The sequence below is a fragment of the Sphaeramia orbicularis genome, unplaced genomic scaffold (genome assembly GCF_902148855.1).
Source record: "Sphaeramia orbicularis unplaced genomic scaffold, fSphaOr1.1, whole genome shotgun sequence".
NCBI classification, from domain to species: Eukaryota; Metazoa; Chordata; class Actinopteri; order Kurtiformes; family Apogonidae; genus Sphaeramia; species Sphaeramia orbicularis.
Window position 1 is genome coordinate 53,429 of NW_021941573.1, and position 21,633 is coordinate 75,061.

General features: G+C 48.0%; 1 protein-coding gene across 2 annotated transcripts; it reads left to right on the plus strand.

Annotated features, from left to right (window-relative positions):
- Positions 1–4,209: 4,209 nt before the first annotated feature.
- On the plus strand, positions 4,210–21,376 carry LOC115416200 (sodium/potassium-transporting ATPase subunit beta-2-like). Of its 2 annotated transcripts, XM_030129930.1 has the most exons (9): positions 4,210–4,398; positions 8,970–9,098; positions 13,690–13,794; positions 14,096–14,175; positions 14,745–14,870; positions 15,952–16,011; positions 16,410–16,436; positions 19,496–19,591; positions 21,197–21,376. In XM_030129930.1, the coding sequence occupies exons 1-9, from the start codon at positions 4,290–4,292 to the stop codon at positions 21,359–21,361; spliced, it is 897 nt and encodes a 298-aa protein (XP_029985790.1). In that variant the 5' UTR covers positions 4,210–4,289; the 3' UTR covers positions 21,362–21,376. The 2 variants fall into 2 exon arrangements, with proteins under 2 accessions (XP_029985790.1, XP_029985791.1); XM_030129931.1 differs by lacking the exon at positions 16,410–16,436 and having other exon boundaries at positions 4,211–4,398.
- Positions 21,377–21,633: the final 257 nt, after the last annotated feature.

The following is a 21,633-nucleotide window of genomic DNA, read 5'->3' on the forward strand; positions in this document are numbered from 1 at the left end:
GATTTCGTCTGTGCTTTTTGCAGATGACGTTGTCCTGTTGGCCTCATGGAACCTGGACCTTCAGCGTGACCTGGGGCGGTTTGGACTGGGATGAGGATCAGGACCTCCAAATCTGAGCCCATGGTTCTGGACCAGATAAAGGTGGTCTGCCCTCTGTGGGTCTGTGGAGAGTCTTTGACCCCAGTGGAGGAGGTCCAGTATCTGGGTCTGGTTCACAGTGAGGGAAGGATGGAGGTTCAGACTGACAGGTGGGTGGGTGGAGGTTCAGATTGACAGGTGGGTGGGTGGAGGTTCAGATTGACAGGTGGGTGGGTGGAGGTTCAGACTGACAGGTGGGTGGGTGGAGGTTCAGATTGACAGGTGGGTGGGTGGAGGTTCAGATTGACAGGTGGGTGGGTGGAGGTTCAGATTGACAGGTGGGTGGGTGCAGCGTCTGCAGTGCTTGTATGGGTCTGTTGTGGTTCAGAAGGAGCTGAGCCCAAAGGAGAAGCTCTGGATTTCCCCTCAGTCTACGTTCAGACCCTCACCTGTGGTCATGAGCTGTGGGTCAGGACTCAAAGGACCAGATCCAGGATACAAGTAGTCCAAATGAGTTTCCTCTGTAGGGTGGGTGGGTCCACCCTTAGGGATAGGGGGAGGAGCTCAGAGTAGAACCGCTGCTCTTCCACATCCAGAGGAACCAGCTGAGGTGAGAGGGAGGAGTCTGAGGAGAGGGAGGAGTCTGGGCGTCCCTGCTGAGACTGTTACCTCTGTGACCTGACCCCAGGTCAGAGGAAGAGAATGAATGAAACTGAACAACTGAGGAAACTGAAACTGAAACGGATTCACCTGAAGAAACTACGAACCAAACTGAGGACAGAACAGAGGTTCCTTTACAGACTTCAGATCACACTAAGGTTCCTTTACAGACTTCAGATCACACTAAGGTTCCTTTACAGACTTCAGATCACACTTAGGTTCCTTTACAGACTTCAGATCACACTAAGGTTCCTTTACAGACTTCAGATCACACTTAGGTTCCTTTACAGACTTCAGATCACACTAAGGTTCCTTTACAGACTTCAGGATGAAAGAATAAATGAAGGGAACAGGGTGTGGATGAAAGATATTATGGTCTGGCTCAGGGACCACAACAAAAATATCAAACGGAGGATCAATGCTAGACGTGTGATTTATTTTACAAAGTAAGGAATAAGTGCAAACGAAACCATAACCAGAACACAAAGTACCATAAAAAAAGGAGCAGTGTCCCTGTATCTTATCGGCCAAATTCAAAGCTTTGGTAAATGTATCCAGATCCATTTCTTCTCCCCCAGTTCTGTGTATTTATTCTATTACAGAAATAGTCCATGTTTTGCTCATATTTCAATCAGATCTGTAAAAAAATTCAAATTCACACTTGATATCATTGATACTGATTTATTGGATCAATCCACTTCCTATCTGTTAGAATGGGAACATTTTTCAAAGTGGCACCAAATCCAGAATCAGATCCAGACTGAAATAATTTCAGTCCCTTGTGTTGACATCCTCATACAGAAGCTGTAGACCAAGTCTGAAGTCAATCACAACTGGAGTTTCAGAGAAAAAGACCATTGAAATGTTTTCCCCATAAGAGCCCATGTTAAATTTTGCGTCAGTTCCAGATCCAGAAGAAGATCCTGATCAGCATGTGGACATTCTGTTTGGGTCATCTCCCCATCAGGGCTGGACTGGAGACATTTACACTGGAGATCATTTAGATTTACTGAGTTATTGCATCCATCCACTTCCTATCTCTGATAATGGGGACAGTTTTCAAAGTGGCACCAGATCTGGAATCAGATCCGGATCCAAATAATTTCACTAACTTTTGTTGACATCATCATAAAGAAAGCGTATACCAAGTTTGAAGTCAATCAGAATTGTAGTTTCGGAGAAGAAGACGATTGAAATTTTTGTAATGGACGACAGACGACGATGACGGACGCCGCATGACGACAACAGCTTACAGCCTGTCGGCCGGTAAGAAAAAAACAAAGGTGGCTCTGGCTGAGCATCCAGCTGGTGGCAGAGAGAGAGAGAGCGGTCTGGACAGCCATCCTTTATAGACTGGGAACCACGGCCACAGGTGGTCCTGATTCCCAGGCTCCGCCTCACACACGCTGATGCAACGCAGCTACTGCAGGGGAAGGCAACACAACCACACACAGACAGCACAGACAGACAGCACAGACAGGCAGCACACACAGACAGCACACACAGACAGCACAGACAGGCAGCACAGACAGACAGCACAGACAGACCGCACAGACAGGCAGCACAGACAGACAGCACAGACAGACAGCACACACAGACAGCACAGACAGGCAGCACACACAGACAGCACAGACAGACAGCACACACAGACAGCACACACAGACAGCACAGAGGCCCTGGGGCTGTCACAAAGAATAAATGAAGGGAACAGGGTGTGGATGAAAGAATAAATAAATGAAGGGAACAGGGTGTGGATGTGAACTCAGTTCATATTTTCTAAACTGTTTTCTCAGGTGGATCAGTCTGTTTCTGTTTGTGTCTGTGGTTTAGGATGGACTGTGTCTGACACTTAATTTTTGAAAAAGAGGAAATGTTTGTAAATATGTAAATATGTAAACATGTTCAGGGGTGGTGGATGTGTATTGGTTTGTTTTTGTACGTTTTTTTTTTTAATTTGTAAACGATAATTAGGACAAATAAAGGTTCAGTTAAAGGTCAAAGGTCTGTCTCCTCCTGTCTCTGTCTTATATATATTATAGAATTATTACACTTATATATTTTATATAATTTTTTTTCACAGTAGTTCTACTGTAGTATTTGATGTAGTTTTCCTTTCTTATCACAGTAGTTCTTCTTCTACTGTAGTATTTGATGTAGTTTTCCTTTCTTATCACAGTAGTTCTTCTTCTACTGTAGTATTTGATGTAGCTTTCCTTTATCACAGTAGTTCTTCTTCTACTGTAGTATTTGATGTAGCTTTCCTTTATCACAGTAGTTCTTCTTCTACTGTAGTATTTGATGTAGTTTTCCTTTCTTATCACAGTAGTTCTTCTTCTACTGTAGTATTTGATGTAGTTTTCCTTTCTTATCACAGTAGTTCTTCTTCTACTGTAGTATTTGATGTAGTTTTCCTTTCTTATCACAGTAGTTCTTCTACTGTAGTATTTGATGTAGTTTTCCTTTCTTATCACAGTAGTTCTTCTACTGTAGTATTTGATGTAGCTTTCCTTTATCACAGTAGTTCTTCTTCTACTGTAGTATTTGATGTAGCTTTCCTTTATCACAGTAGTTCTTCTTCTACTGTAGTATTTGATGTAGTTTTCCTTTCTTATCACAGTAGTTCTTCTACTGTAGTATTTGATGTAGCTTTCCTTTATCACAGTAGTTCTTCTTCTACTGTAGTATTTGATGTAGTTTTCCTTTATCACAGTAGTTCTTCTTCTACTGTAGTATTTGATGTAGTTTTCCTTTCGTATCACAGTAGTTCTTCTTCTACTGTAGTATTTGATGTAGCTTTCCTTTATCACAGTAGTTCTTCTTCTACTGTAGTATTTGATGTAGTTTTCCTTTCTTATCACAGTAGTTCTTCTTCTACTGTAGTATTTGATGTAGCTTTCCTTTTTTTATCACAGTAGTTCTTCTTCTACTGTAGTATTTGATGTAGTTTTCCTTTCTTATCACAGTAGTTCTTCTTCTACTGTAGTATTTGATGTAGCTTTCCTTTCTTATCACAGTAGTTCTTCTTCTACTGTAGTATTTGATGTAGCTTTCCTTTCTTTCTGTATAATCTGATCAAATCCTGATCATATAATCGATCTTTTTTTGTTGTTTTTTGTTTTTTAATCAATCATGAATGAACCGGAAGCTTCCTGTGTTAACGCAGTGTTCGTGGGCGGGACCTAGTTTGACGCATTATAGCAATGTTATTGGGCGGGGCCTGTGATGACGCATTCTCTCTCTGTTTTGTCCGTCTGCCTCTCTCCACCTCTCTCTCTCTCTCTCTCTCTCTCTCTCTCTCTCCTCTGATCAGCGGCTGATCGATCAGTGGATCGATCCTCTCTCTCTCTCTCTCTCGTTGACTCCTCTCCGCTCTCATCCCTGTCGGCGGGAGGCGGTGGGAGGTGCGCGCGCCCTCTTCATCTTCATCCTCCTCTCTCTCTCTCTCTCTCTCTCTCTCTCTCTCTCTCTCTCTCTCTCTGCTCTCGCGGTGCTCGTCCATCTTCCTCTTCCCCTCCATCCTCTTCATCTTCCTCTTCATCTTCATCTTCATCATGTCCGGATCAAAACAGGAGGAGGACCGAAAAGGATCAAACCAATGGCGGGAATTCTTCTGGAATCCCCGGACTCACGAGCTCCTGGGCCGAACCGCGACCAGCTGGGGTGAGTGGTGACGTCACTGACAGTGTCCGACAACCTGCCTCTGTGGAGATGTGTGTGTGTGTGAGGGTGTGTGTGTGTGTGTGTGTGTGTACGTGTGTGTGTACGTGTGTGTACGTGTGTGTATGTGTGTGTGTGTGTGTGTGTAGGTGTACGTGTGTGTGTGTGTGTGTGTGTGTACGTGTGTGTATGTGTGTGTGTGTGTGTGTGTGTACGTGTGTGTATGTGTGTGTGTGTGTGTGTGTATGTGTACGTGTGTGTGTGTACGTGTGTGTGTGTGTATGTGTACGTGTGTGTGTGTGTACGTGTGTGTGTGTGTGTGTGTATGTGTACGTGTATGTATGTGTGTGTGTGTGTGTGTGTGTATGTGTACATGTGTGTGTGTGTGTGTGTGATGCACTGTCCTTCCCTCTGACCTTGGATCTGTTTGACTGACAGGTCCAAAGTCTACAGGGTCAGTCTACAGGGTCAGTCTACAGGGTCAGTCTACAGGTCCAAAGTCTACAGGGTCAGTCTACAGGGTCAGTCTACAGGGTAGGTCTACAGGGTCAGTCTACAGGGTCAGTCTACAGGGTCGGTCTACAGGGTCGGTCTACAGGGTCAGTCTACATTACTGATGTAAAAGGTTCTGTGTTCTTTTCAAAGTCACAGCTGATCTCGAAATGTTCCTGTTACTGAGAACTGAGAGAACCCTGTGGAGTGGGCGTGGCTTCCTTCTTCTCCACAGGGTTATGTATAGGGTTAGGAACAGGGTCAGGGTTAGGAACAGGGTTAGGGTTAGGAACAGGGTCAGGGTTAGGAACAGGGTTAGGGTTAGGAACAGGGTCAGGGTTAGGAACAGGGTCAGGGTTAGGAACAGGGTTAGGGTTAGGTACAGGGTCAGGGTTAGGAACAGGGTCAGGGTTAGGAACAGGGTTAGGGTTAGGAACAGGGTCAGGGTTAGGAACAGGGTTAGGGTTAGGAACAGGGTTAGGGTTAGGAACAGGGTCAGGGTTAGGAACAGGGTTAGGGTTAGGAACAGGGTCAGGGTTAGGAACAGGGTCAGGGTTAGGAACAGGGTTAGGGTTAGGAACAGGGTTAGGAACAGGGTCAGGGTTAGGAACAGGGTCAGGATTAGGAACAGGGTCAGGGTTAGGAACAGGGTTAGGAACAGGGTTAGGGTTAGGAACAGGGTCAGGGTTAGGAACAGGGTTAGGGTTAGGAACAGGGTCAGGGTTAGGAACAGGGTCAGGGTTAGGAACAGGGTCAGGGTTAGGAACAGGGTCAGGGTTAGGAACAGGGTTAGGGTTAGGAACAGGGTTAGGAACAGGGTTAGGAACAGGGTCAGGGTTAGGAACAGGGTTAGGGTTAGGAACAGGGTTAGGAACAGGGTTAGGAACAGGGTTAGGGTTAAGAACAGGGTCAGGGTTAGGAACAGGGTCAGGGTTAGGAACAGGGTTAGGAACAGGGTCAGGGTTAGGAACAGGGTCAGGGTTAGGAACAGGGTTAGGGTTAGGAACAGGGTCAGGGTTAGGAACAGGGTCAGGGTTAGGGTTAGGAACAGGGTCAGGGTTAGGAACAGGGTTAGGGTTAGGAACAGGGTTAGGGTTAGGAACAGGGTTAGGGTTAAGAACAGGGTCAGGGTTAGGAACAGGGTCAGGGTTAGGAACAGGGTTAGGAACAGGGTTAGGGTTAGGAACAGGGTCAGGGTTAGGAACAGGGTTAGGGTTAGGAACAGGGTCAGGGTTAGGAACAGGGTCAGGGTTAGGGTTAGGAACAGGGTCAGGGTTAGGAACAGGGTCAGGGTTAGGAACAGGGTTAGGGTTAGGAACAGGGTCAGGGTTAGGAACAGGGTTAGGGTTAGGAACAGGGTCAGGGTTAGGAACAGGGTCAGGGTTAGGAACAGGGTTAGGGTTAGGAACAGGGTTAGGGTTAGGAACAGGGTCAGGGTTAGGAACAGGGTTAGGAACAGGGTCAGGGTTAGGAACAGGGTCAGGGTTAGTCTATATAATGCAGTTGGATGAATGTTGTGACAGTGAAGAAGGTTTACAGAACAAATGTCTTATGATTTCCCATCATGCACCAGGAGCAGACACACTAACACACACTAATACACAATAACTCACACACACACAATGAAGTGTGTTAATCTGGATTATGTACAGACTGTAATCTGTCACACACTCATACTGATGTATGGTATAAAACTGGACTGAGCACAAACACAGGTTCAAGAACCAGAACCACAATTACACCTCCTACTGCACCTCCTACTACTGCACCTCCTACTACTGCACCTCCTACTGCACCTCCTACTACTGCACCTCCTACTGCATCTCCTACCACTGCACCTCCTACTGCACCTCCTACTACTGCACCTCCTACTGCACCTCCTACTACTGCACCTCCTACTACTGCATCTGCTACTGCACCTATGACTACTGCACCTCCTACTGCACCTACAACTACACCTACGACTGCTGCACCTCCTACTACTGCACCTCCTACTACTGCACCTCCTACTACTGCATCTGCTACTGCACCTATGACTACTGCACCTCCTACTGCACCTACAACTACACCTACGACTGCTGCACCTCCTACTGCACCTATGACTGCTGCACCTACGACTACACCTATGACTACTGCACCTCCTACTACTGTACCTCCTACTGCACCTCCTACTACTGCACCCCCTACTACTGCACCTCCTACTGCACCCCTTACTACTGCACCTCCTACTGCACCTACAACTACACCTACGACTACTGCATCTACAAATACTGCACCTCCTACTGCATCTCCTACTACTGCACCTCCTACTGCACCTCCAAATACTGCACCTCCTACTGCACCTCCTACTACTGCACCTCCTACTACTCCACCTCCTACTACTGCACCTCCAAATACTGCACCTCCTACTGCACCTCCTACTACTGCACCTCCTACTACTCCACCTCCTACTACTGTACCTCCAAATACTGCACCTCCTACTGCACCTATGACTACTGCACCTCCTACTGCACCTATGACTACTGCACCTCCTACTAGTGCACCTCCTACTACTGCACCTACTACTACTCCACCTCCTACTACTGCACCTACGACTACTGCGCCTTCTACTACTGCTCCTCCTCCTACTGTTCCTCCTACTACTGTTCCTCCTACTACTGTACCTCCTACTACTGTTCCTCCTACTACTGCACCTACGACTACTGCACCTCCTACTACTCCACCTCCTACTACTGTTCCTCCTACTACTGCGCCTTCTACTACGGTTCCTCCTACTACTGCACCTACGACTACTGCTCCTTCTACTACTGCTCCTCCTTCTCCTCCTCCTCTTCCTCCTCTTCTTCCTCTTCCTCCTCTTCTTCTTCCTCCTCTTCCTCTTCCTCCTCCTCTTCTTCCTCCTCCTCCTCCTCCTCCTCTTCTTCCTCCTCTTCTTCCTCCTCCTCCTCCTCCTCCACCTCTCTCTGCCCCTCCCCCGTCCTTTCATTCATACTAAATGTAGGTCATCTCCAGGGGCGGAGCTAAACACAAGAGGATTATAAAGATGACATTTAGAGGAAAAGGGGGAGGGGCAGGGGAGGGGGAGGGGAGGGGTTGATCTGATCTGAATCCTACTCATGTTCATATGAGAACAGATGGAGGAGCATAGAACCTACTGGTAGAACCTGCTGTTCTTACAGTTCCACGTACATTAAAGGGAACTGGAAACAGGATCCAAGGCCCATTTAGGGCAAATGGGTTGTGCTCTGAAAGGGTTCTATGTGACCTCTGACCTTAGAACTCAAAGGGTTCTATGTGTTCTCTTGTCTTTGTATTTTAATGGATTCTTCATTGTGTTCTGCTTGGTTCTGCTCTGTTTGTTTTGAACTCGTCTCTTGTCTTTTTTAAAGTTGATCTCTTCACTCAGAATAAACTGGATTCTGTTCAAAGTTTCTCCAGTTTTCGTTTGACCCTGTTGAGTTTTGGGTCCAGAAAAAAAAACTTCAGTTTTGTCTGAATTTAGAAGGAAACGACCAAGTTCAAATGACCATATACGGTCAGCTAGCATAGTGGTTCCAGTTTAGAACCCTGTGGAACACCAGGGTTCACCTCTTGTTGGATCCAGGGTTCAGTGTAAATGTACAAATTTGGACGTTTGCGTCTGAGACAAACTGAAAGACTTTATTCACTTCTACCTCTGGACACTGTCCTGACTGAAGAACCCTCTGTCTCCACCCGTCCTTGTCTGTCTCCACCCTTTCCTGCCTGTCTAACCCCCTCTGTCCTGGTCTGTCTCCACCCGTCCCTGCCTGTCTAACCCCCTCTGTCCTGGTCTGTTTCCACCCGTCCCTGCCTGTCTAACCCCCTCTGTCCTGGTCTGTCTCCACCCATCCTGGTATGTCTCCACCCGTCCTTGTCTGTCTCCACCCATCCTCATCTGTCTCTACCCATTCCTGCCTGTCTAACCCCCTCTGTCCTGGTCTGTCTCCACCCGTCCTCGTCCGTCTCCACCCATCCTCGTTTGTCTCCACCCGTCCTGGTCTGTCTCCACCCGTCCCGCTCTGTCTCCACCCGTCCTGCTCTATCTCCACCCGTCCTTCCAGGGCTCATCCTGCTCTTCTACCTGTTCTTCTACCTCTTCCTGGCTGGAATGTTCGCTCTCACCATGTACATCATGCTGTTGACTCTGGACGACTACAAACCCACCTGGCAGGACCGTCTGGAGACCCCAGGTAACCCGAACCCGAACCCTAACCCCAACCCAGGTGAGACTAACCCTAACCCTAACCCAGGTGAGACTAACCCTAACCCAGGTGAGACTAACCCTAACCCAGGTGAGACTAACCCTAACCCTAACCCGGGTGAGACTAACCCTAACCCAGGTGAGACTAACCCTAACCCTAACCCAGGTGAGACTAACCCTAACCCTAACCCAGGTGAGACTAACCCTAACCCTAACCCTAACCCAGGTGAGACTAACCCTAACCCTAACCCAGGTGAGACTAACCCTAACCCAGGTGAGACTAACCCTAACCCCAACCCAGGTGAGACTAACCCTAACCCTAACCCAGGTGAGACTAACCCTAACCCAGGTGAGACTAACCCTAACCCTAACCCAGGTGAGACTAACCCTAACCCAGGTGAGACTAACCCTAACCCAGGTGAGACTAACCCTAACCCTAACCCAGGTGAGACTAACCCTAACCCTAACCCAGGTGAGACTAACCCTAACCCAGGTGAGACTAACCCTAACCCTAACCCAGGTGAGACTAACCCTAACCCAGGTGAGACTAACCCTAACCCCAACCCAGGTGAGACTAACCCTAACCCTAACCCTAACCCAGGTGAGACTAACCCTAACCCAGGTGAGACTAACCCTAACCCTAACCCAGGTGAGACTAACCCTAACCCAGGTGAGACTAACCCTAACCCAGGTGAGACTAACCCTAACCCAGGTGAGACTAACCCTAACCCTAACCCAGGTGAGACTAACCCTAACCCCGGTGAGACTAACCCTAACCCAGGTGAGACTAACCCTAACCCAGGTGACACTAACCCTAACCCAGGTGTGACTAATCCTAACCTGGGTGAGACTAACCCTAACCCAGGTGAGACTAACCCTAACCCCGGTGAGACTAACCCTAACCCAGGTAAGACTAACCCTAACCCCGGTGAGACTAACCCTAACCCAGGTGAGACTAACCCTAACCCCGGTGAGACTAACCCTAACCCAGGTGAGACTAACCCTAACCCAGGTGACACTAACCCTAACCCAGGTGAGACTAATCCTAACCCGGGTGAGACTAACCCTAACCCTAACCCTAACCCAGGTGAGACTAACCCTAACCCCGGTGAGACTAACCCTAACCCAGGTGAGACTAACCCTAACCCAGGTGACACTAACCCTAACCCAGGTGAGACTAATCCTAACCCGGGTGAGACTAACCCTAACCCGGGTGAGACTAACCCTAACCCAGGTGAGACTAACCCTAACCCAGGTGAGACTAATCCTAACCCTAACCCAGGTGAGACTAACCCTAAGCCTAACCCAGGTGAGACTAACCCTAACCCAGGTGACACTAACCCAGGTGAGACTAACCCTGACCCAGGTGAGACTAACCCTAACCCAGGTGAGACTAATCCTAACCCTAACCCAGGTGAGACTAACCCTAACCCAGGTGAGACTAACCCTAACCCTAACCCAGGTGAGACTAATCCTAACCCTAACCCAGGTGAGACTAATCCTAACCCTAACCCAGGTGAGACTAATCCTAACCCGGGTGAGACTAACCCTAACCCAGGTGAGACTAACCCTAAACCTAACCCAGGTGAGACTAACCCTAACCCAGGTGACACTAACCCAGGTGAGACTAACCCTGACCCAGGTGAGACTAACCCTAACCCAGGTGAGACTAATCCTAACCCTAACCCAGGTGAGACTAACCCTAACCCTAACCCAGGTGAGACTAACCCTAACCCTAACCCAGGTGAGACTAATCCTAACCCTAACCCAGGTGAGACTAACCCTAACCCTAACCCAGGTGAGACTAATCCTAACCCTAACCCAGGTGAGACTAATCCTAACCCTAACCCAGGTGAGACTAACCCTAACCCAGGTGAGACTAATCCTAACCCTAACCCAGGTGAGACTAACCCTAACCCAGGTGAGACTAACCCTAACCCAGGTGAGACTAACCCTAACCCAGGTGTGACTAATCCTAACCCAGGTGAGACTAATCCTAACCCTAACCCAGGTGAGACTAACCCTAACCCAGGTGAGACTAACCCTAACCCAGGTGTGACTAATCCTAACCCTAACCCCGGTGAGACTAACCCTAACCCAGGTGAGACTAATCCTAACCCGGGTGAGACTAATCCTAACCCTAACCCAGGTGAGACTAACTCTAAGCCTAACCCAGGTGAGACTAACCCTAACCCAGGTGAGACTAACCCTAACCCTAACCCAGGTGAGACTAACCCTAACCCAGGTGAGACTAACCCTAACCCTAACCCAGGTGAGACTAACCCTAACCCAGGTGAGACTAACCCTAACCCTAACCCAGGTGAGACTAACCCTAACCCCGGTGAGACTAACCCTAACCCAGGTGAGACTAACCCTAACCCAGGTGACACTAACCCTAACCCAGGTGTGACTAATCCTAACCTGGGTGAGACTAACCCTAACCCAGGTGAGACTAACCCTAACCCCGGTGAGACTAACCCTAACCCAGGTAAGACTAACCCTAACCCCGGTGAGACTAACCCTAACCCAGGTGAGACTAACCCTAACCCCGGTGAGACTAACCCTAACCCAGGTGAGACTAACCCTAACCCAGGTGACACTAACCCTAACCCAGGTGTGACTAATCCTAACCCGGGTGAGACTAACCCTAACCCTAACCCTAACCCAGGTGAGACTAACCCTAACCCCGGTGAGACTAACCCTAACCCAGGTGAGACTAACCCTAACCCAGGTGACACTAACCCTAACCCAGGTGAGACTAATCCTAACCCGGGTGAGACTAACCCTAACCCGGGTGAGACTAACCCTAACCCAGGTGAGACTAACCCTAACCCAGGTGAGACTAATCCTAACCCGGGTGAGACTAATCCTAACCCTAACCCAGGTGAGACTAACCCTAAGCCTAACCCAGGTGAGACTAACCCTAACCCAGGTGACACTAACCCAGGTGAGACTAACCCTGACCCAGGTGAGACTAACCCTAACCCAGGTGAGACTAATCCTAACCCTAACCCAGGTGAGACTAACCCTAACCCTAACCCAGGTGAGACTAACCCTAACCCTAACCCAGGTGAGACTAATCCTAACCCTAACCCAGGTGAGACTAATCCTAACCCTAACCCAGGTGAGACTAATCCTAACCCGGGTGAGACTAACCCTAACCCAGGTGAGACTAACCCTAAACCTAACCCAGGTGAGACTAACCCTAACCCAGGTGACACTAACCCAGGTGAGACTAACCCTGACCCAGGTGAGACTAACCCTAACCCAGGTGAGACTAATCCTAACCCTAACCCAGGTGAGACTAACCCTAACCCTAACCCAGGTGAGACTAACCCTAACCCTAACCCAGGTGAGACTAATCCTAACCCAGGTGAGACTAACCCTAACCCTAACCCAGGTGAGACTAATCCTAACCCTAACCCAGGTGAGACTAATCCTAACCCTAACCCAGGTGAGACTAACCCTAACCCAGGTGAGACTAATCCTAACCCTAACCCAGGTGAGACTAACCCTAACCCAGGTGAGACTAACCCTAACCCAGGTGTGACTAATCCTAACCCAGGTGAGACTAATCCTAACCCTAACCCAGGTGAGACTAACCCTAACCCAGGTGAGACTAACCCTAACCCAGGTGTGACTAATCCTAACCCTAACCCCGGTGAGACTAACCCTAACCCAGGTGAGACTAATCCTAACCCGGGTGAGACTAATCCTAACCCTAACCCAGGTGAGACTAACTCTAAGCCTAACCCAGGTGAGACTAATCCTAACCCTAACCCAGGTGAGACTAACCCTAAGCCTAACCCAGGTGAGACTAACCCTAAGCCTAACCCAGGTGAGACTAACCCTAACCCAGGTGAGACTAACCTTAACCCTAACCCAGGTGAGACTAACCCTAACCCAGGTGAGACTAACCCTAACCCCGGTGAGACTAACCCTAACCCAGGTGAGACTAACCCTAACCCTGGTGAGACTAACCCTAACCCAGGTGAGACTAATCCTAACCCGGGTGAGACTAACCCTAACCCTAACCCAGGTGAGACTAACCCTAACCCAGGTGAGACTAACCTTAACCCTAACCCAGGTGAGACTAATCCTAACCCAGGTGAGACTAACCCTAACCCTAAGCCTAACTCAGGTGAGACTAACCCAACCCTAACCCAGGTGAGACTAACCTTAACCCTAACCCAGGTGAGACTAATCCTAACCCAGGTGAGACTAACCCTAAGCCTAACCCAGGTGAGACTAACCCTAACCCTAAGCCTAACTCAGGTGAGACTAACCCTAACCCTAACCCAGGTGAGACTAACCCTAACCCAGGTGAGACTAACTTTAACCCTAACCCAGGTGAGACTAACCTTAACCCTAACCCAGGTGAGACTAATCCTAACCCAGGTGAGACTAACCCTAAGCCTAACCCAGGTGAGACTAACCCTAACCCAGGTGAGACTAACCCTAAGCCTAACCCAGGTGAGACTAACCCTAACCCAGGTGAGACTCCCACCAAAACACTGTCTCCACTGTTCAACCAGTGACTGATGTCCACACCCTAACGAGTGGGCGGGGTTTGTTTTCAGGCATGATGATTCGTCCAAAGGGCGATCAGCTGGAAATCTCCTTCTCCGTCTCCGACACTGAGAGCTGGGACGGCTTCGTGTCCAACCTCAACAACTTCCTGTCCCGTAAGAGAGAAGCAAGAACTGAGCAGAGAAACAGATGACCTCTGACCTGAAGGGTCAAACAGATGACCTCTGACCTGAAGGGTCAAAGGTCATCAGATATCCATGTGATAAACAGATGACCTCTGATCTGAAGGGTCAAAGGTCATCAGATATCCATGTGATAAACAGATGACCTCTGATCTGAAGGGTCAAAGGTCATCTGATGATGTAATAATCAGCTGACCTTTGACCTGCAGGGTCAAGGGTCAGCTCATATCCATGTGATAATCAATTGACCTTTGACCTTTCTTTGTGTCTTCAGCGTACAATGACAGTTTCCAGGTTCAGACCAACGATAACTGTCCACCAGACCAATACTTTATACAGGAGGACAGTGGAGAGGTATGAGCTGTCTGTCTGCACACCTGTCTGTCTGCACACCTGTCTGTCTGTACACCTGTCTGTCTGCACACCTGTCTGTCTACACACCTGTCTGTCTGCACACCTGTCTGCACACCTGTCTGTCTGTACACCTGTCTGTACACCTGTCTGTCTGTACACCTGTCTGTACACCTGTCTGTCTGCACACCTGTCTGTACACCTGTCTGTCCACCTGTCTGTCTGTACACCTGTCTGTCCACCTGTCTGTCTGTACACCTGTCTGCACACCTGTCTGTCTGCATACTTGTCTGTCCACCTGTCTGTCTGTACACCTGTCTGTCTGTCTGTCTGTCTGTCTCTGTCGGTCTGTCTGTCTGTCTGTGACTGTCTGTCTGTCTGTGTCAACACCCATCTGTCTCTAAGGTCAGAGTCTAAACCCTAACCCTAACCCTAGTAGTGGAATTGATATTCAGTCCTCATCTGTCCTGCCTCACTCTCCACCTGTCTGCCTCTCAGGGTTAGGGTTAGAGTTACTCATCTATCCTGTCTCCCTCTCCACCTGTCTCACTCTCCACCTGTCTCCCTCTCAGGTTCGGAACAACCCAAAGCGTTCTTGTCAGTTCAATCGGACCACGCTGGAGGACTGTTCTGGACTTCTGGACCGTTTCTATGGTTACAGCAGAGGACAGCCATGCATCCTCATCAAACTGAACCGGGTATGTAGGGTTAGGGTTAGACCAGGGTTAGGGTTAGACCAGGGTCAGGGTTAGACCAGGGTTAGGGTTAGACCAGGGTTAGGGTTAGACCAGGGTCAGGGTTAGACCAGGGTTAGGGTTAGACCAGGGTTAGGGTGTTTACCTTCCACATGTCAAAGAATCAACACATTTCATTTCAATAACTATCTGACATCCCACACTGAGGATCCCTAACCCTGGTCTAACCCTAACCATGGTCTAACCCTGGTCTATCACTAACCCTGGTCTAACCCTAACCATGGTCTAACCCTGGTCTATCACTAACCCTGGTCTAACCCTAACCATGGTCTAACCCTGGTCTATCACTAACCCTGGTCTAACCCTAACCATGGTCTAACCCTGGTCTATCACTAACCCTGGTCTAACCCTAACCATGGTCTAACCCTGGTCTATCACTAACCCTGGTCTAACCCTAACCATGGTCTAACCCTGGTCTAACACTAACCCTGGTCTAACCCTAACCATGGTCTAACCCTGGTCTAACACTAACCCTGGTCTAACCCTAACCATGGTCTAACCCTGGTCTAACACTAACCCTGGTCTAACCCTAACCATGGTCTAACCCTGGTCTATCACTAACCCTGGTCTAACCCTAACCCTGGTCTAACCCTAACCCTGATCTAACCCTAACCCTGATCTAACCCTAACCCTGGTCTAACCCTAACCCTGGTCTAACCCTAACCCTAACCCTGGTCTAACCCTAAACCTGGTCTAACCCTAACCCTGGTCAAACCCTAACCTTGGTCTAACCCTAACCCTGGTCTAACCCTTACCCTAACCCCTGGTCTAACCCTAACCTCTGGTCTAACACTAACCCTAACCCTGATCTAACCCTAACCCTGGTCTAACCCTAACCCTAACCCTGGTCTAACCCTAACCCTGGTCTAACCCTAACCTCTGGTCTAACACTAACCCTGATCTAACCCTAACCCTGGTCTAACCCTAACACCTGGTCTAACCCTAACCCTGGTCTAACCCTAACCCTGGTCTAACCCTAACCTTAGTCCATCTCAGTCCTAGACTAACCTGTCTCCTTCTGCAGGTCATTGGCATGTTACCAGGAAAGGACCGACAGTCCCCATACGTGACCTGTGGAGCCAAGGTCTGAACCACCTGTCTGTCTGAACCTGTCTGTCTAAAACCACCTGTCTGTCTGAAACCACCTGTCTTTCATTCTGAACCTGTCTTTCTGAACCACCTGTCTGTCTGAACCTGTCTGTCTAAAACCACCTGTCTGTCTGAAACCACCTGTCTTTCATTCTGAACCTGTCTTTCTGAACCTACCTGTCTGTCTGAAACCACCTGTCTGTCTTAAACCACCTGTCTGTCTGAAACCACCTGTCTGTCTGAACCTGTCTGTCTGTCCGAAACCACCTGTCTGTCTGAACCTGTCTGTCTGAAATCACCTGTCTGTCTGTCTGTCTTAAACCACCTGTCTGTCTGAACCTGTCTGTGTGTCTGTCTGAAACCACCTGTCTGTCTGAACCTGTCTGTCCTCAGAAATACAAAGTGGGACCAGATGAGTGGGTAAGACCTGAGTCCTTTTAGACCTGTGGGACAGTAGAAGGTACTAGAACCTGAGTCTGTGGGTTAGACCTGTAGGACAGTAGAAGGTACTAGAACCTGAGTCTGTGGGTTAGACCTGTCGGACAGTAGAAGGTACTAGAACCTGAGTCTGTGGGTTAGACTTGTAGGACAGTAGAAGGTACTAGAACCTGAGTCTGTGGGTTAGACCTGTAGGACAGTAGAAGGTACTAGAACCTGAGTTTGTGGGTTAGACCTGTAGGACAGTAGAAGGTACTAGAACCTGAGTCTGTGGGTTAGACCTGTAGGACAGTAGAAGGTACTAGAACCTGAGTCTGTGGGTTAGACCTGTAGGACAGTAGAAGGTACTAGAACCTGAGTCTGTGGGTTAGACCTGTAGGACAGTAGAAGGTACTAGAACCTGAGTTTGTGGGTTAGACCTGTAGGACAGTAGACGGTACTAGAACCTGAGTCTGTGGGTTAGACCTGTAGGACAGTAGAAGGTACTAGAACCTGAGTCTGTGGGTTAGACCTGTAGGACAGTAGACGGTACTAGAACCTGAGTCTGTGGGTTAGACCTGTAGGACAGTAGAAGGTACTAGAACCTGAGTTTGTGGGTTAGACCTGTAGGACAGTAGAAGGTACTAGAACCTGAGTCTGTGGGTTAGACCTGTAGGACAGTAGAAGGTACTAGAACCTGAGTCTGTGGGTTAGACCTGTAGGACAGTAGAAGGTACTAGAACCTGAGTCTGTGGGTTAGACCTGTAGGACAGTAGGAGGTACTAGAACCTGAGTCTGTGGGTTAGACCTGTAGGACAGTAGAAGGTACTAGAACCTGAGTCTGTGGGTTAGACCTGTAGGACAGTAGAAGGTACTAGAACCTGAGTTTGTGGGTTAGACCTGTGGGACAGTAGAAGGTACTAGAACCTGAGTCTGTGGGTTAGACCTGTGGGACAGTAGAGGGTACTAGAACCTGAGTCTGTGGGTTAGACCTGTAGGACAGTAGAAGGTACTAGAACCTGAGTCTGTGGGTTAGACCTGTAGGACAGTAGAAGGTACTAGAACCTGAGTTTGTGGGTTAGACCTGTAGGACAGTAGACGGTACTAGAACCTGAGTCTGTGGGTTAGACCTGTAGGACAGTAGAAGGTACTAGAACCTGAGTCTGTGGGTTAGACCTGTAGGACAGTAGACGGTACTAGAACCTGAGTCTGTGGGTTAGACCTGTAGGACAGTAGAAGGTACTAGAACCTGAGTTTGTGGGTTAGACCTGTAGGACAGTAGAAGGTACTAGAACCTGAGTCTGTGGGTTAGACCTGTAGGACAGTAGAAGGTACTAGAACCTGAGTCTGTGGGTTAGACCTGTAGGACAGTAGAAGGTACTAGAACCTGAGTCTGTGGGTTAGACCTGTAGGACAGTAGAAGGTACTAGAACCTGAGTCTGTGGGTTAGACCTGTAGGACAGTAGAAGGTACTAGAACCTGAGTCTGTGGGTTAGACCTGTAGGACAGTAGAAGGTACTAGAACCTGAGTTTGTGGGTTAGACCTGTGGGACAGTAGAAGGTACTAGAACCTGAGTCTGTGGGTTAGACCTGTGGGACAGTAGAGGGTACTAGAACCTGAGTCTGTGGGTTAGACCTGTAGGACAGTAGAAGGTACTAGAACCTGAGTCTGTGGGTTAGACCTGTAGGACAGTAGAAGGTACTAGAACCTGAGTCTGTGGGTTAGACCTGTAGGACAGTAGAAGGTACTAGAACCTGAGTCTGTGGGTTAGACCTGTAGGACAGTAGAAGGTACTAGAACCTGAGTCTGTGGGTTAGAACTGTAGGACAGTAGAAGGTACTAGAACCTGAGTCTGTGGGTTAGACCTGTAGGACAGTAGAAGGTACTAGAACCTGAGTCTGTGGGTTAGACCTGTAGGACAGTAGAAGGTACTAGAACCTGAGTCTGTGGGTTAGACCTGTAGGACAGTAGAAGGTACTAGAACCTGAGTCTGTGGGTTAGACCTGTGGGACAGTAGAAGGTACTAGAACCTGAGTTTGTGGGTTAGACCTGTAGGACAGTAGAAGGTACTAGAACCTGAGTCTGTGGGTTAGACCTGTAGGACAGTAGAAGGTACTAGAACCTGAGTCTGTGGGTTAGACCTGTAGGACAGTAGAAGGTACTAGAACCTGAGTCTGTGGGTTAGACCTGTAGGACAGTAGAAGGTACTAGAACCTGAGTCTGTGGGTTAGACCTGTAGGACAGTAGAAGGTACTAGAACCTGAGTCTGTGGGTTAGACCTGTAGGACAGTAGAAGGTACTAGAACCTGAGTCTGTGGGTTAGACCTGTGGGACAGTAGAAGGTACTAGAACCTGAATCTGTGGGTTAGACCTGTAGGACAGTAGAAGGTACTAGAACCTGAGTCTGTGGGTTAGACCTGTAGGACAGTAGAAGGTACTAGAACCTGAGTCTGTGGGTTAGACCTGTAGGACAGTAGAAGGTACTAGAACCTGAGTCTGTGGGTTAGACCTGTAGGACAGTAGAAGGTACTAGAACCTGAGTCTGTGGGTTAGACCTGTAGGACAGTAGAAGGTACTAGAACCTGAGTCTGTGGGTTAGACCTGTGGGACAGTAGAAGGTACTAGAACCTGAGTTTGTGGGTTAGACCTGTAGGACAGTAGAAGGTACTAGAACCTGAGTCTGTGGGTTAGACCTGTAGGACAGTAGAAGGTACTAGAACCTGAGTCTGTGGGTTAGACCTGTAGGACAGTAGAAGGTACTAGAACCTGAGTCTGTGGGTTAGACCTGTAGGACAGTAGAAGGTACTAGAACCTGAGTCTGTGGGTTAGACCTGTGGGACAGTAGAAGGTACTAGAACCTGAGTCTGTGGGTTAGACCTGTAGGACAGTAGAAGGTACTAGAACCTGAGTCTGTGGGTTAGACCTGTAGGACAGTAGAAGGTACTAGAACCTGAGTCTGTGGGTTAGACCTGTAGGACAGTAGAAGGTACTAGAACCTGAGTCTGTGTTCTATTCTATTCTATTCTATTGTAACTCTCTTCTATATTCTATATTTCTACAGAGGGAGGACTCTGATAAAATTGGACCTGTTGTTTATTTTCCTCCAAATGGAACCTTCAACCTGATGTATTATCCATACTATGGCAAGAAAGCACAGGTAACCAGCACACACAGACACCTGAACGCACCACCAACCAACAACACAGACACCTGAACGCACCATGAACTAATGATACAGACACCTGAATGCACCATGAACTAACGACAGACACCTGAACGCACCATGAACTAATGACACAGACACCTGAACGCACCACCAACCGACAACACAGACACCTGAACGCACCACCAACCGACAACACAGACACCTGAACACACCACCAACTGACAACACAGACACCTGAACGCACCATGAATTAACGACACAGACACCTGAACGCACCATGAACTAATGACACAGACACCTGAACGCACCACCAACTGACAACACAGACACCTGAATGCACCATGAACTAATGACACAGACACCTGAACGCACCATGAACTAACGGCACAGACACCTGAATGCACCATGAACACATCATGAACTAACAACACAGACACCTGAATGCACCATGAACTAATGACAACACAGACACCTGAATGCACCATGAACTAACAACACAGACACCTGAATGCACCATGAACTAACAACACAGACACCTGAACACACCATGAACTAATGACAACACAGACACCTGAACGCACCATGAACTAACAACACAGACACCTGAATGCACCATGAACTAACAACACAGACACCTGAACACACCATGAACTAATGACAACACAGACACCTGAACGCACCATGAACTAACAACACAGACACCTGAATGCACCATGAACTAACAACACAGACACCTGAATGCACCATGAACTAATGACAGACACCTGAACACACCATGATCTAATGACAGACACCTGAACGTACCATGATCTAATGACAAACAGACACCTGAAGGCACCATGATCTAATGACAAACAGACACCTGAACGTACCATGATCTAATGACAAACAGACACCTGAACGCACCATGAACTAATGACAAACAGACACCTGAACACACCATGAACTAATGACAAAGACACCTGAACGCACCATGAACTAACGACACAGACACCTGAATGTCAGTGTGAGGGTATGAGCCAAATTTGATGAATGTTGGCTTCTAGGGGGCGCTGCAAATAAGTGAAATTTGTATCTCTTAAACGGCTAAACCAATTTCTATGAAATGTGGTGAGTATGATGTGGGGTCACTCCTGAGACCAGCTGTAAAGTTTAGTAATGATTGATCAACGTGAGTGTAATTTATTCCAACTAATCCCAGTCCCACACATTCCTCCTTCCACTCTACTGGTGCATTTGTCCCATTCCAGTGAATACAGCGGCTCAGACGGTGGAATACTAACTCCAACTGTAAACCCTTATGAACGGGGCCCAGCCTCCACCAGCTCAGCCCCAGACCCACGTCCTTCGGGGACGACTTCCGTGGGCTCTGTGGGGCCTGGGGTCCGAGTGGGCGGGGAGGCTTGGCCCCCGTTCATAACTGCTCGCAGTTCTTCTTCTTCTTCTTCTTCTTCTTCTTCTTCTTCTTCTTCTGTGTTTTCCATCATCTTTTCTTCTTCTTCTTGTTTTCCTTCATCTTTTCTTCTTTTTCTTCTTCTGTGTTTTCCTTCATCTTTTCTTCTCATCTTTTCTTCTTCTTCTCTTTTTGTTTTGCAGGTGAACTACACTCAGCCTCTGGTTGCTGTCAAGTTCCTGAACGCCTCATTGAACACAGATATCAACATTGAGTGTAAAATCAACTCTAACACACTTGAAGCCGGCAGCGAGAGGGACAAGTTCGCAGGACGGGTTTCCTTCAAACTGCGGATCAACGAAAAATAAACATGAAACTCAAATTCAGTATATGAAACAAATACATTCAACATTCAACATATTCAATACATTCAACAACACATTCAATACATTCAATACATTCAACACATTCAATACATTCAATACATTCAACACATTCAATACATTCAACACATTTAATACATTCAATACATTCAACACATTTAATACATTCAATACATTCAACACATTTAATACATTCAATACATTCAACACATTCAATACATTCAACACATTCAACACATTCAATACATTCAACACAT

Bases quoted from the DNA above. Each gene is read 5' to 3' on its own strand.
- LOC115416200 (XM_030129930.1), top strand. From the start codon at position 4,290: ATGTCCGGATCAAAACAGGAGGAGGACCGAAAAGGATCAAACCAATGG. The intron at 9,099-13,689 runs GTAACCCGAACC...GTTTGTTTTCAG, and splicing joins GGACCGTCTGGAGACCCCAG to GCATGATGATTCGTCCAAAG. The intron at 13,795-14,095 runs GTAAGAGAGAAG...TTGTGTCTTCAG, and splicing joins CCTCAACAACTTCCTGTCCC to CGTACAATGACAGTTTCCAG.